The sequence below is a fragment of the Triticum aestivum genome, chromosome 4B (genome assembly GCF_018294505.1).
Source record: "Triticum aestivum cultivar Chinese Spring chromosome 4B, IWGSC CS RefSeq v2.1, whole genome shotgun sequence".
Classification (NCBI taxonomy): domain Eukaryota; kingdom Viridiplantae; phylum Streptophyta; class Magnoliopsida; order Poales; family Poaceae; genus Triticum; species Triticum aestivum.
In genome coordinates, this window is record NC_057804.1 from 76,351,748 (window position 1) to 76,370,313 (window position 18,566).

General features: G+C 43.8%; 1 protein-coding gene across 9 annotated transcripts; it reads right to left on the reverse strand.

Moving 5' to 3' along the window:
• Nucleotides 1-8,111: 8,111 nt before the first annotated feature.
• Nucleotides 8,112-17,755, reverse strand: LOC123091115 (uncharacterized). 9 transcript variants are annotated; one of them, XM_044512516.1, is made up of 8 exons: nucleotides 13,159-13,267; nucleotides 12,231-12,363; nucleotides 11,939-12,091; nucleotides 10,085-10,258; nucleotides 9,873-9,986; nucleotides 9,710-9,772; nucleotides 9,375-9,491; nucleotides 8,112-8,979 (listed from the first exon to the last, which is right to left on the reverse strand). In XM_044512516.1, exons 3-8 carry the CDS (start codon nucleotides 12,000-12,002, stop codon nucleotides 8,333-8,335), a joined length of 1,179 nt encoding a protein of 392 aa, XP_044368451.1. In that variant the 5' UTR covers nucleotides 12,003-12,091; nucleotides 12,231-12,363; nucleotides 13,159-13,267; the 3' UTR covers nucleotides 8,112-8,332. The 9 variants fall into 9 exon arrangements, 4 of the variants coding, with proteins under 4 accessions (XP_044368451.1, XP_044368452.1, XP_044368454.1 ...); XM_044512517.1 differs by having other exon boundaries at nucleotides 12,231-12,366; nucleotides 13,159-13,256; XM_044512519.1 differs by lacking the exon at nucleotides 12,231-12,363 and having other exon boundaries at nucleotides 13,159-13,392.
• Between the last annotated feature and the right edge of the window lie 811 nt (nucleotides 17,756-18,566).

The window sequence follows — 18,566 nt, forward strand, 5'->3', positions numbered from 1 at the left end:
TTTCTTTCTCCACACGGCATGCTTACAAATTTGACATGAGGCAACCATATGTTGTTTATAAGAGATGACTACCTTTGTTATCCATGGCTTTCTGCGTATTGTATCCATGTCTCACTCCATATGGCAACTCTTTCATTTGTGCTGAAACTTACGTTCTCTCTCTTACATCCTAGCTATTTTTTTTGTTTTTTACAGCTGATGGCCAAGCATGCTATAGACTACAACGTGTTTGGGGGGTCTCAAAACTTTGGAAAGTAGATGGACGTGCACTCAGCTCCGTCTTGCCCTAGTGAGGTAATCAAAAGATCTACATCTATTTATTGCCTTTGGATTATTTTTGATGTTGCGCAAGTGACTGTATTATGGGGTGGTTATTTCTCCTTCTTTGTTTCGTGCACATGCGAGGGCACCTGTTGAGCATCTAATTGGGCAGTTTGCATCTAGAATGACCGGCTTGCTCGGGAAGTTGGTTGAGGGGTGGACGTCTCTTAATGGCTCTGACAGCAACGCCATTGCGAGGCAGTTCACTTCGTTTGTCCCAGAACGGACACATCGGCCAACTGGTTGTCGTGACCGGTACGACTACAACAGTTCCCAAGAGCTCACTGACACACAAGATGAACTAGGTGGAGACGCTGGTATCAACAAGGATGACGACGATGACACGAATAACGCGGAAGAGGAAACCGATGATGATGAACACGCTGAAGTTCGTGCAGGTGCTAACAAGGGGAAGGATGCGCCATATGTCCCCCCACCGGAGAAAGTCAAAGAACGTACGGCTGCGAGAGGCGAGGGGGTGTTGCCATCAAAGAGGAGCAGGGCTCTAGAGGATGTTGGGCAGGGTTCTCCTGTCAAGAGGTCTAGGACTGATCCCGTAGCTGCTAGGAGGAGGTTTGACTTTAATTTTAGTTTTTGCTTTGTCCATATTTTTTGGAACAGAATGATCCCTTTTTGCACTTTATTTTACTAAGCGCGGCAACGAGTTTGCTGTCTGACAATTGTCACCTTTTTTTCCTCCAACTTAACGTGCAGGGAGGCGACAGCTGGTGGACGAGCAGTTACGAAGAAACATGCACCAACACCAACCCGTGCTTCTTCTCGGTTGAACAAAGGTGCCCCCATTGCTGGTGACACCCATTCCACCAGGTCATCTCCTCGTACGACGACGTCCAACACCGGGGATCCTGTCGTGTTGCCAGACCTGAGAAAGCCAGCGAAGAAGTAGGTTTTCCATGCGCTTTCATTGACATAGTGCTATATTTTTTGATTTTTCAATGCATCCGATCAGCTTGTCACATGGGCTTCTGTCATCATCCCCATAATGGCAACTGTTGTTTTTCAAAATGATTTTCCTTCCCTTTTATGAGTGCATGGCAACTCCTATTTGTTTTTACATTGCAACTGCTATCTAGGCCAAATGGCAACTCTTTACTTTACCTACATGGCAACTGCCATCTTTTCCATTGGCTTGTGTGCTCATCCCATACCTAGTTTTGAAATTGCATTACTGGAAGATCAGACATTTTTTAGCATTCTTCAAGTTGGCCAACATGGCAACTGTTGCTGGATTTGCATGACAATTGCTAACTATGTCACATGGCAACTCATGTTCCCCTTACATGGCAACTACCAGCTTTTCCACTTATTTTTTTCATTTTTTAGATTTCTACCATGGCAAAATATTCTTTGTTCATTTTTTAACACCCTTTCCATGCGCTTTCCCTTTTTTTGCAGGGTGAAGAAGACTACTGCACGCACGGTCAAGCATACCATTAGGGACCCACTCGAACGTCTTCATTCAAAGTTGTCAACAGGTGGCAACTCAGATGTTCATGAGGCGCCAGGCGACAAAACTGCTGCTGCACCGCCAACTGTTCCCAGTAACTCTGACGCAAGTGGCCGACCATCTTTGCCTGTTGCAGATGTGCTGGCTAGAACAACGGGCCTCCGTACATCGGGGAGTGACGACTCGGTATCTGCCAGGACCGCTGAAATATTGCCCACTCTGCTGGCAATGAAGGATGCTGCTGTGAGCCACGCCACCCCATCAGGAAGTGTTGAAGTGGATGCCCCCGAGACCAACCTAAGCAAGGAAGATTCTCGCTTATCTGACACTGATTCCAAGCGCGTGCGTGGTGGCACTCATGTGCCCACTACAGAAGTTGCTGAGGCGGCAGTTCATAATGATATGCCATCTGCAGTTGAGAGTCTTGGCACAACAGCTCCAGCTCCTGACTGTGCAGATATTGCTCAGGCCACTGTTCCGCGTGCTGGTCGTCCTCCTAGGCGTCGTAGCCCCCGCAAGCAATCAACAGTCGTATCCAACGCACCAGCTGCAGCTAGGAGCAGTAGAGATGAGTCTGGTTACGTTCCTGCGCCCACACTATTCCCGCCAACCGCCAAAAGCAATGTTATGGAGAAACCAGAAGACCAGAGTAGAACTGATGCAGGTGCCAAGCCGGGCACGAGTGATGAAGGTGAACGTCCGGAGCAGACTGCACCTTTACCCGTAGTGAAAATCCCCAGCTTAAATCTGCGCACTTCCAAACTCCCAATCAACATCGGTGTCCCCTACAGCCCTAACAAGAGGATTGTCAACAAATCTACGCCCGTCACCACTGACAGCACGCCCCGCCCTATTGGCAAGCTTGATGATTCTGCAGCGGCTGATCCAGAAGATATGTTTGTTGATCTTTCACCGTTGGATTCTGCCCTGCAAGTTGTTCGCGGTCTGGCCAGTAGGCATGAGAGGCACCCAATGGCCTTCACCCCACCGAGCTTCAGCCTTGGCGTCAGTCAAGATCAACAAGTGGCTCAAGATCCTATGCCAGTTGCCTTTGCTTTTCCTGGAGGCGTGCCCGCAATGATGGCGCAGCCAATGGTTGAGGGCAGGAAGGCTGTCAAGTTCGCAGAGCCGATCGTCCAAGGTACATCTATCATGTGCTTTTGTCATTTTCTTGTATACATCTTTGTAGTTTGACCTTTGTCCCAATCATATTTTTTTGGGGTTCTCACTTGTTATGGCAACTGATATGCGATGACATGGCTACTGGATTTGATGCACCATGTCACCTACACATTTTTTTGCTGCCATGCTGCATTTTTCCATTGGGCAACCACATGGTAGCTGTAGTTGTTGTCACATGGCAAATACAGTGCAATATACATGGCAACTGGATTTGCCACACCATGTCACCTGCATTTGTTGTTTCCACGCTGCATTTTTTCCATACGGCAAGCACACGGCAAGTGGAGTGCCACCCCTGGTTCTGTGAGGCAGCAGAGGGTAGTTCACCCACCTCCCGCGGAAGACTACGAGCCCGAATTCAGGGCCACAGAGGAACAGAACCAGCTATACGATATTGTCAAGCGGTTTGGAAATGCGAGGTCCAGCAGCAAGCACATGAAGGAGCTGAAAGCGTAAATGACCACACCACATAATCTCTTGTTCTGCTTTGCTCTGTTTTTATCATTCATCTTTCTTCATACTTTCTATACATGATCCGCTTAAGTTTTAGTTCTTTTTTATTATTTTACTTAGTAGGCATGATTCGTTCGTGTTACGTCATTTTCATACAGCTCATGTTTGGACAAAACCAAGGTCATTCAATGCGGAGCGACGTACGTCGACCTGGGTGATCTTGCCGAGTCCATGAGGCCAAATGGTAAAATGTCGACGAATGTAGCTGCATGTGGGATTGACTACATCAACAATCATGTGGATATGTCTCCCGACAAAACAATCATGCATTACAGTGTGACCTGCAAAATATGGGATGGTGACTTCAACCACAAAATTCTGAGGAAGAATTTCGCCCAGCACGGTGAATTCAAGCTCACACTGAAGAAATATGTGAGTTCTCCTCCCCCTGGTTGCACTTTTTTTCCACATGGTATGGTTTTTTGCCATCATCTGCACCCTGTTTATGTGGCAGATGTTTCATGTGGCATCAGCTGCCGTGCAAACTGACTTTTTGATTTTTTCCATCCCGTGCAAACTATGTGGCAACTTCAAAGTAAAATACACGGCAAATTTTGTTCATACATGGACGGCAACTTTCTTTGAACTACACCAACCATAACTAAAACATTCTACGTGATTCTACATTTTTGTCCCTTGATGTTCTTCATGTGAACTCTGTTTCTCATTTCAATCACTTTTACATGCAGGTCATGTTCCCCATGTTCCAGGAGCTTGCATCACACGACCCACACGACAAGTGTGGTCACCACTATGCGATCTGTCTTGACCTGAAGAACCAACGCTTTGAGGTGCTTGATTCAATGCGTTCGGAAGCTGATGCAGACCTCACTTCGCATGCTGAATTCTTCATCAACAACGTCAAAGAGACATGGAACCGTCACTATGAACACTCAAAGGTCCAGATCAGACATTTCCCGATTGAGTACGTGGTGACCACGAATCAAGGGAACACGTAATTTCCTACCCCCCTTCCTTCATGTGCCATTTACATCAATCCCACCCCTCTGTTGTGTTGTTACATCTGAATTGAAGTTTATCACTGCTATGTCTGTCCTCTTTTTGCGAGTTCACCTGGCTCTTTTTCCTGTACAGGACGGACTGTGGCTTTCACGCGTTGGAATACTTAGCAAAGTGGGAAGGTAGACTTGTCCCCGCTGTCACAGCTGCAACGGTCGTTGAGCTCCGGAAAATCTACACATGGAACTAGTTGACGAATGAAGATTTCAACAAGCGGTCCGGAGCACGCGAGTTCGTGGAGGAAGCTGTCAAGAAAGTCATCAAGAAGTACAAGTGGTCACGTGAAGTTACAACCGGACGCATACCTTACATTCTGTTGCCGAGGAATGTAAGGTACTATCTCTTTTGTTTCTTTGTCAAAAACTATGTTCGTGTGCTATGTTATGACGGCTACCCCGCGTAGCCTACTATGTAGTGGTGGTTTGTGAGCAACATTTGAATAGGTTATGTAATATATGTGTGGATGTGAACCTTTTTAGGCGTGACAACAGATATGTTTTTATGTTTATCATTACTACTATGGTTTCATCGTTTGTAGCACCAGTTTTGCTGTTTCGAATACGTCGACGATGTTTTAAAACATGGCAAATGTAGTTCATCAGACATGGTTAGTGAAAGTCATCGTCGTTTTTCATTTGGCTGTTTTGCTTCTTCTTTTTCATCGCTAATCGCACCGGCTAGCATGGTAGGTTGATCATGTAGCCCCAACCTTTCCTGCGGTTGGTGCACGTTACGCTTTTTTTCAACTTGTTTCCCATGCATTGCACACAACACACTATGTGTTACTAAACCGCGTTGAATTGTCATGGAAATATATGTGATGCTGAGTCATTACAAATACCATGTCATATTTTTCAGTACAGCTAACATGACATATTCAGTACAAACAACACGGCAGATCCAATACAATTAACATGGCAGATGTAGTACAACTAACATGGAAAATTTGGTATAAAATAGCATGGCAAATTTAGTATAAAATAGCATGGCAAATTTAGTATAAGATAGCATGGCAGATTAAGTATCCATAACATGGCAACTACATTTATCCATTCAATGTATTCTCCTTCAACTTCTGACACCCCTCAAGAGCCATTCTCCCAATTTAGTACAAATAACATGACATATTTTTACACTACATGCTATTTTATACTACATTTACAAATACCATGACATATTTTTTAGTATAGCTAACATGGTAGATTCAGTACAAACAAGACGGCAGATCCAGTACAATTAACATGGCAGATCCAATACAACTAACATGGCAAATTTAGTACAACTAACATGACAAATTTAGTTTAAAATAGCATGACAAATTTAGTATAAAATAGCATGGCAACTACATTTATCCATTCAATGTACTCTCCTTCAGCTTCTGACGCCCCTCAAAAGTTATTCTCCCAATTTAAAAAAAATCACAACATATAGGGGTACAAAACGAAGTGTCCACAAGGACCATGTCACAGCGCCCCAATTTTTGCTTATGGATTGCCCGTTCCTTTCTTTGTTTTCTTGTGTTTTGCTTGAATCTCCAATCCCGATTTGTACCTTATCTCTCTTGGACGACCTTTTGTGATGGAACGGGGTGGGTTCCTGACCTGGGTTTGTGTGCTTGCTGTTCCAGATCCTATCTTTGAGTTTTCAGATGATGGTCCCGTGGACGAAGGCATACTTGATGTGCGAGGGAACCTATGTAAGGCTTCCTCAGCTTTCCTCTTCTTGATCTCATCAAGCTCTCTTTCCAGGGCCTTCCTGTGTTTTTCTGCGACTCTCGATGTCTCATCACTCTTGCATGCTTCATCAATTAGCTCAGCATAATTCTTTGTCAACACAACATGCCTCACGGCTTCCATGGTTGACTCCGGTCTCTCGTCATGCACAGCCAGAACTGCGTTTGTTGTTTGCGGCGCCAACGCGTCGTCAGCGTCCCAAGTCCATCGCCGCCTTATGAAATGGCAGGGCATCCGTGTCACAGCGTTCATGTCCATTACTTTTAGTATGTGACAGCACACAATGCCGTCCCGTTCAAACTTGCAGCATTGGCAGTAGTATTCGCCTTGGTCTATTGAGGCTTTCACGAAGTAGTTCATTCCTTTGTCCGGATCTTCAGGTTCTGAATCCGACATGCCCAAAATAGAACACACCTTGAACGTATGTTCGTCAACCTGGAAAGCCGTGAACATGCTGGCATGCTTTATTTCTTCCTGGAATCTACAAGTTTTGTGTGTTTTCTGTTACACATGGCAACTGTAGTACATAACACATGGCAACTGTAGTACATTAGACATGGCAACTGTAGTACATTAGACATGGCAACTGTAGTACATTAGTCATGGCAACTGCATTGCACTTTCAACTTGCCATTGTCATTTCCATACAAACATCCCAAATAGAAGCACAATGCTTAAAACATGGCTACTACATTTATTAAACATGGCAACCTCAGTTGAGCAAATATGACATTTTTGCATTTCAGGAAACATGTCAACTTGCATTTCAGAAAACATGGCAAATGCAGTTCAGTAAACATGGCAACTACACAACATTTTCATTTTGGCATTGGCATTTTGCATACAACATGCCTAGTGGAAGTACAGTGCATTAAACATGGCAATTGCATTTCATTGAACATGGCAAGTGCATTCCATTTGAAGATGCCAACTATAGCTGAGCAAGCATGACAAAAACAGTGGTTCACTAAACATGGCAACTGCAGTTGAGTAATCATGTCAAACATTAGTTCATTAAACATGGCATCCTCAGATCATGGCAACTGCATTGCATTCTACATGGCCCCTACTGCCTCCATCGGTAAATACGTTAGCAATTTTGGCTGCTTTAGCGCGGTGGTCGCTTCTTGCTGTAGCTCAGATCCCAGAATTTTTTGTTGCAAAGCCGTGTATTGCTTGGCAAACTGTAGCAATGAGTTGCCAGGGCTCACGTACCGCTTCAAAACAGCATTGAACCCCTCGCTGCGCTGCGTAGTCTACAGAAAGGGGAAGAAGCACTGCATGAAGTAGACAGGCACCCAGTACATTCGCTTCTCCCACGGGCTAGCAAGTGTCTCATTGTCTTGGACTTGATATGTTTCAATCATGGCCATCCAGCTCCTTTCAAACTCCTCCACCGTCAAGTTGTGGTCCACGCACAGCTCGAATGCCTTGTGGAGCTCTGGACGGTCAGCAAAGAACGGTCCTAGCGTCTCCTCAGCTTTCTTTATAATGTGCCACCTGCAGTGCCTGTGCACTGCCAACGGAAAGACCCCCTCTATGCCTGCACGCATGCTAAAATCCTAGTCTATTATTATGTTCATCGGAGCAAGTCCATCCATGCATTCCAAGAAGGTCTTGAACAGCCAAACGTATCCATCCGTGTCTTTGTTCCGAACGAGCCCGCAGCCGAACTGCAACGACTAATTGTGGTTATTTATTCCTATGAACGGAGGCATGGCATCTTGTACATATTAGTGAGATACGTCGCGTCAAATGAAATGCAATCTCGGAAATGTTTGTAGGCTCTCCTTGCAGCACCATCCACCCAATACATGTTCCTGACACGGTCCTTATTGTCCAACCTTATCCTGTAGAAGAAATCTGGATCTTCCTTCGCTTTCTCATCAAAGTAGGCCATTGTGGCCTCTATGTCAGCCAACTTGCTTTCTCTACGGTACTTTGCCTGTAGGTTTGTGACGTCAGCTGGTATGTAGGGCATGCTACTCAGAGTCCCCTTTTTGCTGTGGATAAGTGACAGTATCTGGACCATTTTTGATGGACTGACGTTACAATCATGTAGCAGCTTTACGAATTGTCTTTCAACGGGGGTGAATTATCTATGTGCGATCAGAAATTTTACCAGGTCGAACTTTTTTATGAGTTTGTGGTTGTGCTCGTCAAAATAGTCAGTGACCACATATTGTGTTCCATCCACGTTTAGCTTACACCGGACAGGGCATCCCGTCTTGAGAATGACCCCTCTCTTTCGTTCTGGAACGACAGGCGCAACACCTTTCCCCTTCTTGTTCCTCCGTGCCTTGTGACACATCATCTCAGCTCTGCTGTACTCGTTTGTTTTCTTAATCTTCCTATGATATTCGGTGTTGACCGCAAACCCATGGAACTTTGCATATGTCTGATAGAATTCCTTTGTTTCTTCGAACGATTCAAATCTCTGTCCAACGTACGGTGGCTGAGGTACCAAGATCCCTGATTGCCCATCATCTTCATCCCCTTGTGCCTCATCGTCAGTTTCATCATTCACTTTAATATCGACGGCAGTTTGATCTGCTTGAGTGTTGCCAGTGCTTGTCTTCAAAGGGGTGCTTGTCGGCATTGCAGGAATGATTGCCATTTCTGACTCTGACTCGGGATTATCTGCGTCATAACTTGTGGCTGGCTGGAGGACCGCATCTTCCGTGCGCTCAGAGCTCCCCGCAGTAGATGCCCCTGCACCGCTGTTCACTTTAGTCATAGGCCCTGTAATAGAAAAAACAGGAACAAGCGTAAGATCTTTTGCTTGAATGACATGTTTATCATAACAGAGTACATGAACTTCAAGTGATTTGGCATGACATCATTCAAACAAGCAAGCTGTTAGTCTGCATGTCGACATGCATGGCAACTGTAGTTGTCTAGTCATGGCAGCTACTGTCCAACAAACATGGCAACTACTGGTTTTTCAGTATTTGCATCAGTCATGCATGGCAACCAGCTCATTTTTTCAGTATGAAAACTTGGATTTTATGTGCATGGCAGCTGTAGTCATGCATACATGGCAAATACTGCCGCTAACGCATGGCAAACTAGTGTGTGCTAGCATCAATTTTTTTATATTCTAGCTTCGATCTCACCATGCAAATTTTTCAATTTACCTTGTTGTGCTGTACGTGCCCATCTTGTGTGGTCCGTAACACCAAATTGATGTGCTGTATCTGCATTGTGTAAAGCTTGCCATGAAATGTTTGTCGGGGTAGAAGCTCCGTAATAACCTGTAAACATGGTATTTAGATGGGTAATGCATGGTAATTGCAAGTTATCCATGGATGGCAAACTCAAGTTGTCCAAGATAACAAATGCAGTTGTCCAGGATGGCAAATGCAGTTGTCCATGGATGGCAATTGCAGTTGTTATGGGATGGCAACTACAGTTGTCAATTACGCTCCTTCTGCTAATTCATCGTCTGCAATTTCTGTTTTTACGGACTAACCTGTGTACGACGTCGATGGCAGGTACATGGGTGCCGACTGCCGCCATGTGCTGCACGAAGGCTCTGCATTTTTTCCCGACATAACTCGTGAGTCTTTTTGCCATCCTTTTGTAAGTTTATTTTTCATGTGCAGACCAGTATGTTTCATTTTCGTATGTGTTACCTTGACTTGCCACATTAGCTACTTGAAGTTGGCTGCCCGCACATTTGTCAGTGTTAGCGCCCTGTGACTGAACTTGCCATGGTGCCCCCCTAAGTGTGTTTTGGTCATAAGAACCTGCAAAAAAATGACAGTGTAGGACATAAGTAGAATGTCATCTTCATCGTCGCGAACATGGCAAATGTTCTTTTTCTTTTGTTTCTCATGTATCATACCAATGCCTGCGTACTGTTCTAGTAGTGGTAGCAACGGCCCTGCTGAAATGAGTTGACTGTATTCTGATGCATCCGAAGGGGGCGTTTCTGGCCTTTGAGAACCGAAAAGATCAGTGCCATCTCCGTGACTCATTCTTTCCCGCGTCTCATTTCCTGCCACCGTGCTATCAATCACTGCATGAACAAGAACGCATCACCAATCCACAAAAAATGTATCCTTGTGATGCTTGCATGTAGAAGTTAACACATCAGTGTTATCACATTTCCAATGCGTAGGTAACCAACATATCATGACTAGTAGGAATTATACATCCACTATCTTTTTCTAAAATATGAGTGTCAGCTAATCGTTCGATTTGATGGCATCAGCCACTACAATAGGATAGCAAGCTATAAGTTGACATGGTGGCAGTTGACGACAATGATAGGTGGCAACTGATGTTAGACACTAGTAGCAATTATTTTTGACACCCTATATTATTCCAAATTTCTAAATTTTCTCTATGTTTTTATGGATTCCTACACATCCATCCATTTACCAACTACGTGCATCAATCTACAAAGAACTTACGGTTATCTCCAACACAGTACATGGCAGATCTAGTGTGCTCTGCTTGACAACTGCGAAGACACACAACCCACGTAGGATGGGTCTAGTTGTCAACCTCGTCGGTAATTTTTGTACTTTGCGCCATGTAGAAGGATGAGAAGCAGTAGTTAGATCGGGAGATTACCTGTTTTTTAGCTGCTCTTCTTTGGAGGGCGTGCTCTTCTTTGGAGGGCGTTGTTGGATTGGGGGTGGGGGGAGGGGGTGGGGGGAGGGTGGGGGTGTGGTTTCAGGTGGATTACAGATGCCATGTTGATCCTGGTGCAAGGATGCAATATCCATGACCGAGCGCAACATGGGTGGATTGGTGTATTTTGGGGTTTAGAATTTTGCATGAAAGGGGATAGGGGAAACAAGAAGAGGGGAGCTGCACCTTGGCAAGTTGGAAGCGAGAGGATCCATGACAGTGAGGCAGCGCCGCCGGGTGTTGGGACCAGGTTCGCTCGAGGACGGACAGGGGTGGCGGTTTTGGCGTCGCTGGCACCGGCGTCGTGGGAAGGCGGCCTCGATGGCCTGGAACTCCGCCTCGCTGCTCAGCGACATTGGGCAGCGGGCAGGACATCTACGGGGCAGGACGTGGATGGCAGAACATTGAATTGAGCCATCGGATTGGATGGCAGACCACCGAATCAATATGAATAAAAAAAACATCATCATCGGCTAAACCCATCACTTTGTCCATTCATTTCAAAACTGTTAGATCCCTTGGACCTTAGGTTGATACTGTGCCCAAGAGGTGCTCTCGGGTCAATGAACCACTGGCTGGCTAGTGTCATGCCATTAGCTTGCTGTCGTTAGGGAAGGTAATGGATGTATGAGATAGAAGGGGGATTCAGGCCTAAGAATTTATTTATTGATAGCTTGGCTAGATTAGCCGTGGCTGCCTCTATTTAAAGAGGATGACCTTGCACGTGAGACTCCAACTGAACACAGACTCCTTCCTAAACATGTTAATGAATTACCTAAGACTCTTGCAACAATCCAAACTTGAAAAACATTCCTAATCTGATCCAACAGGTTACCAATCCTGACTGGATCCTGTTGACTTGTGTCCTACTCCAACCGATGCCTAACCACGTACAAGTGGATTCCAAACCTCTGGTAGGGAATTCTCCACATAGCAAAAGCTGTCATCCGTTTATAATATTCTTGCAGCCTTGCATGTTTCCTCAAATAGTGCATATCAGTTATAAAAAACAAGGGATCAAAAGTATTAACAGGTAAGAGGTCTAACTCAAGAAATTCACCTCCATGGTTGGCCAATGGCAACAGGTCTTGCTGTTGCAAAGTTGATTTATCCGAGAGTGACATGCCCTGGGTCCAAAGGAAGGATCTCTCTCATCTCCTGAACGTATTTGTATCCTTGTCCTTGATGAAGTGAGATAATCATGTTCTCCGTACTGATGTTTTCTTGCAAGAGAAATCCCAGTTAGCGATTACTTGTTCATATAAGAGGAACAATCATAATTCCCTCTCTAAGATTCAAAGCATTCTTGACACCTGCACACAATTCACATGGGAACTCGATTTTTCATTTACCTATGCATGGCTACCATCATCTTAGTCTGTCTTTTGCTTTTTCGTAAATTATGACACCAAAGTCTTCATCTTCTATATTTATTTAAAACTCAGTGTCATCAACAAATATAAGCATCCCCATCAAACTATGAACCTGCTGCATCGCAACAACACGAAATAATTGTAATAAAATATCACAGGAAGGATATCAGAAGACGCCAAAAATAGGATCAACCCACCATGAGTACAACCTAAGAAACTATTGATGAGCTTCATTCAACGCTTCGTGACCCATAAAATCCAATGATGCCTAATTAGAGACAGGTTGTGCCAGTGCAGTGTTCCAATGATGCCTAATTAGAGACAGGTTGTGCCAGTGCAGTGTTTGGCCTAAACCGTGTGTGACTTTATTTTGCAAGTTAACTTCGTGCAATGAAAATAACTATCTGTGCCATGGATCAAGAGGTTACCATTTTTCTGAACCGAAAACTGTATGGGAGGGACAGTAATCAATAGGCTACCTGCTTATCTGCCAACACTCCCATCTCTATGCATATCTATGGCTACCTGCTTATCTGCGACCACTCCAATCTCTATGCATATCGATGGCTACCTGCTTATCTATAACCGCTCACAAGTCAAAACCTCATTAACACTCAATTATCTCCCCTCCAGGCTCCAGTTCAACATATGAGATATTTCTTACACTATTACACATGTTTTAATTTAAACCCTTTTTCAGCAAATACCAGATGGATTATAAAGAAAATAAACAATGTTATGACAAACAGGGAAGATGTAAAACATAATACAACACCTGATTAATTGTCGGAGACACGGGACAATCCAAAATATCTAAAAACAGAACCCTCAATGATTGAGCAGTGAGCACCATGAAATAAGGTTTCACAGGCAGAAGTAAGAAAAATACCCTTAGTTTTGTACCTACCATATCGATCAAACATACCACTTCCTTTGAAGTAGAAAAGGTTAATTTACGAGGATTTCAGTCTTCAGCAGCTTTATGCATGGATTCATGATCTGCATGTAATAGCTCGACCTCATTCTTAGAAGTTATTTCCTTTTTGCAATTTCTTATCACGTTCAACCTTCTCATTGCATTCTCCATCCTCCATTCAAGAATTTGATCCTTATATGAGGGAACAAAGCCCCTATCCTCTATATCATTCAGTAGTTTCTCTCCTTCCAACATTCTGCCTGTTGCATAGATAGCCCCAATCATTGTGGTGTATGTTGTAATGTTCGGCCGAAGTTGCTTAGATTTCATCTCTTCATAAAGATCTAACGCATCAGAAACACACTTGTTGTTGCATAAACCTGTGATTAGAACATTATAAGTGACTACATCAATCTTCAATCCATACAACTCCATTGACCCTTTGAGGTGCAGAGCATCTGTAATCTTGCCTTCTTTACAGAGACCATGCATTAGGGTAGTGAAAGTAGCAATGGTTGGCACCATTCCAGCCCGTATTATGCTACAGAAAACTATGATACCCTCTTCAACCTTTCCACATTTACTAAGACCTCTAACAATTGAGCTTTCAGCAACTTCAGCTGGCACAACACCAAGAGCTGCCATTTCCTCTTTCAGCCTGAATGCTCCATTGATGTCCCCAAGCCTGCATTTTGCATTGATTAATGCAATATAGTGTGTATGATTCGGTTCAAGTCCACTCTCGACCATGTCACGTAAAACATCACAACTCTGCTGCAGCCAATTTTTCCTGATTAATCCATTTATCATGGCACTGTATGCTTTACTGCTAGGTGACATATATAACCGCTTCATGCAGTTGAAGAGCTGTAAAGCATTGGACATCCTAGATTTTTCACTACATACAGTTATGAGTACATCAAATGTTAATCTATCCGGATAAATGCGTTCTAAGACCATCTTGTCCAAGAACTTAATCGCAATTTCAGTCATACCATGTTCCGAAAATCCATGGATAAGCAAACGATATGTCACATTGTTCGGCCTAATCCCTTTCCTTACCATATCTTTGTATAGATAAACAGATCTTGACAAATGTCCCTTCTTGATGTGCCCATGCATAAGAATGTTATAGCTGGCTGGGTTTGGATAAACCTCATTATGATACATATCCCGAATCGTCATATCTACTTTATGTATCATTCCTGCCTTTAGGTACCCGTTCATCATTGAGTTGTAGGCAATACAATCTGCATACATGCCTTCCTTGCATATGATCTCCTGGAACAGGTAAGAAGCAACCTTAACTTGACCTTCCTTGATCAAGCCATTCAACAAACAGGTATATGAAACAATATCAGGGACAAATCCTTTCTCCAACATCATCTGCAACAGGATGACTGCAGGAACAATTTTGCCTTTTCTGCAAAAACCACTAAGAAGAACAGTGTAAGTATGGATGTCAGGTAGAAAGTTACTTGTAACCATTTTCTCACATAAATCCAGAGCTTCATCTAGAGTTCCGTCTTTGCAAATCCCCAGAAGTAATGCATTGAAGGTTTCCTGATCAATGGCAGAAGGTATGTCAACAAGGCAAGCCATGAACTCCTTTGCTTGTACCAAGTGGCCGCCCTTGCATAACCCTCTAAGCAAATTCCTATATGTGCCAACATTTGGAGAACAACCAAATCTATGCATATTATCATACACTGAGAATGCCTCATGCATATTACCTCTGGTGCAGTAAAAGTCTATTATACAGTTGAAAGAGGCAACATCAAATGATATCTTCATCCTAGACATGTATTGTTTAAATTGCTCAGCCTGTGTAACCATTCCTTCTCGATACAGCGTACATAACAATGTATTATGGATGAATGAATTGGCAGCTAGGCCCCTCCGATATATATCAACAAAATACTTTAGTGCTTCTCCGATATATCCAGCCTTGCAACAATAGCAAACTAGAGTTGTATAAAGAACCTCATTAGGCAAAACTCCTGTTTTATGCATCCTTGATAATATCTCTTTTGTTTCGTCCAACTTACCCATCTTGCACATACCATTGATCAATGCTGAATAAGTAACAACATCTGGACTGATCCCAACCACAAGCATACTCTTTAAAATTTGCTTGGCTTTAGAAACCACTCCTAGCTGACAGAAACCATCAATCAGGATAGTATACATAGTCCTATTGATTGTTGTGCCTCTTGCTTTCATATCTTCAATAAGATTCAGTGCATGTCCCGGCATGGAAGCTTTGCAATAACCATTCAGCATTGCACTATAAGTTAATTCATTTGGTTTCACACCAGCAACTTGCATTTCATACAGAACTCTTAAAGCTTCACCAGTTACCCCACTTCGGCAGTACCCATCAATCAAGGTGGTGTAAGTAGCTAGGCTTGGCTTCAAGCTCTGTTTCAGCATTTCATTGAAGATATAGATAGCAAGTTTCATCTTACCTTCATCGAAAAATCCTTTGATCAAAGTATTATATGTACACTCATCAGGTGATAAGTTATTTCCCCTCATTCTTTTGAGCAAAAGGTAAGCACGCGTACTCCTCTTCATTTTACATAACTTATCAATCATGATGTTATAAGTATATACATCTGCCTGTACACCATTCTTCTCCATATCTTCTAAGACACGCATGGCAGCCTTGAACCTTCCCTTCTTAACATACCAGTAAAGTATTGTGTTATAAGTAACACCGTTTGATATGGACCGACTCTTCATCTTTTGTAGCATAAGATTAGCCTTTTTAAGGTTACCATCAAGGCAAAAATAATTCAGTACAATATTACAAGTGGTGACATCCAATGGGAACTTCCGGGCCAAGCTTTCTTTTAAGAAGAACCAAACATGTTTTGATTCCCCAACTTCCACAAGAGCGTTAAGGACAGCATTGCAGGTGTGAGTTGAAGCCTTAAATCCACAGTCATCCATCAATAAAATTGCCTTACTTGCATCAACAACTTTTCTTTCCTTTAGATATGCATTGATAAGAAGGTCAAAAACCATGGGACTGGAATCACAACGCGAGATGGTTCGGAGAAGGGAGCTAAATATAGCAGAGCAAGAGAAGCCCGCCATGGCAAGATGCTTCAACACTGACATTGCTTGTGAATGCATTTGAGCTTGGATGAGGATATGAGCTGCCAGGCAGTAAACATGAGTGATTCGCTCCAAACCTGATTGTTGCACAATAGAACCCAGTATCTTCAAGGCTAACTTTCCATGAACCTTGTCAAGCTTCCCGAACTTGTACGCCATGTGATTCAAGGTCTCCCAGTGATGCATAGTTAGGACACTGATGATGCTACTCTCAACTCCATGAACTGAAAGAGATAACCAAATCAATACGACAACAACAAAATGATGAAACGTCAAAAGAGCCAAAACTGCATCGGCATCGAGTACTTCTAGTATTGCAGATGAGAAGCAACCAATGAAAGCCAAACAAGTTAAATATGCAAAGAATCAGCTGAAGCCAACAAATATGTATTGACATCCTAGAAAGCTGTGGGGGCTTGTATCACTTAAGCAATGTAGCTCATTTTGGTCAATGCCAACAAGAAATCAACCAAGTTGTCGGTTCAAATGCACTCACCAAGTAATTAACTTGACAGTTTAATAGACATTACCACAAACAACTTACGTGCATTAGTTAAGTCAAAACAGAGGTATTTTACACCTCAGGCATAGTAATTGAACCGAGAAAAAGGAGTAGCTAAAAATTATCAAAATTCTGAGCATTGCTTGGCTCCACAGCTTCCAGTTATTCGGAATTTACAAAATTGACAGAACTCAATAAGGAAGGATCTATGATGGTAAGCAAAATAAATTTATGTGTGTCATGACTAGTTCTTCTAGAACAACCAAGGCAGGCAATATCTTTTAATTATAGTGGGTAGTATCTTAGCTGTAGATCCCACGCATTTCAATCTGTGCAAACTTCGACACACCCTTGCGAACTAGGGTGAAACGGTGAAATCAGGATAAAGCTAATACACTAACAAATCCGACTCCCCCAAGTGCAGAGGAATCGACAGGCACGCCAACTCGCATTTCCACAAACAGCTTCGGTGCATCCCACTAATCAGACGCGATACACAGAACAGAACAAAAATTGGATTCCTTCAGTCGAGAAGGTTTTTAATTACCTCTGGCGGCGGCGCCAATCCTGGTGTGGGCCGGCTGCCTGGAGCGGGAGGGGAGCCGGCAGGAGTAGAGCGCGTGGGAGGCCGCCGCCTTGGAGTCGAGGATCCTGCGGCGGTACGAGGAGGACGCCAGGGACGACGACATGGTGAGCGCTGGGTAGGCTGGAGCAGGCGCAGCCGACGCCACTCCAAGAGTCCAAGTGAAGGTGCGGCTGGCGTGGCGGGCGGCGGCGTGCAGCGCTAGATAGGCCCGCTCGGCGTCCGCGTTGGCGCGCAGCGCGGGCGGAGAGGAGGCGGCGGCGGCGGTGGCGCGCAGACGCAGTGCGGAGAGAGGCGCGGCTCCTCACTCAGCGCAAACAGGGGGAGTGGCTCCGTTCCGCTTCCGCAGCAGTTCCTGGGGCTGCTGGGGCGGCGCCGTTTCTCCCACGTTCTTCGGACTGGGAGTGTATTGCACTTGTTATTAGTCGTCTTAGACTCAGTAGCATTCAAGCAAGCTCAATCTTACTCCCTCCTTTTCGGTTTATAGGGCTTATTTTAAAATTTCAGTTTTTCCATTTTATAAGGCTCAATATGATTGTTCCCCATTACATGTTCAGATTTCAAGGTGCATTAAATCATTGCATGCAAATATTAAGAGAAAATTGACCAATGCATGTACTTTATGCATGCATGCATTGCAATTAATATATTGGTAAACATAATTTTTTGAGGAAAACAAGATCATTAATTAGGTGCTTTTGCAAACTACAAACAGTATTCCACCACTCATCATCTACCTTGGTTGGTGAGATTTTTGAATTGAGTCCTATAAACCGAAAAGGAGGGAGTATAATCTTATTGCTTCTAATTTCCTGGCCGTACGATGAAGTTCCAAGATTTGTGCTTTTCTTAGATGAAAAGGAAACCTGTCCCCGGCTCCATTGCATAATGAAATCAAGATTTGTGCTTGTCCCGCATGCCGGCATGATACGGTTTTCAAAGTCATGAGCAACGATCTCCGGCCATTTCATAGACGAGATTGAAAAATATATCATGTATGGTTTTTAAATATGACGATGTATAGTAACAGAAAAAAAATGCACATATGCCGCTAGTGCTCGTGGCTGACTTTAGAGTGCTACTTGGGTTGCAAATAGGGGTATGGAGATGATGCTCGAAAGTGGCCGGTGCTCGGGGCCCAATGTAGAATTGGCCAATAGAGTTTTAGATCTAGATTTGCAACTTGCAAGG

What these genes read in the sequence shown, in the direction of transcription:
- LOC123091115 (XM_044512519.1), bottom strand. Translation starts at nt 12,002, where the DNA reads ATGTCACTCTCGGATAAATCAACTTTGCAACAGCAAGACCTGTTGCCA. An exon ending in GCCATCGACGTCGTACACAG is followed by an intron (nt 9,492 to 9,709) that starts GTTAGTCCGTAA and finishes CCATGTTTACAG; the next exon opens with GTTATTACGGAGCTTCTACC. An exon ending in GGCACGTACAGCACAACAAG is followed by an intron (nt 8,980 to 9,374) that starts GTAAATTGAAAA and finishes TTTCTATTACAG; the next exon opens with GGCCTATGACTAAAGTGAAC.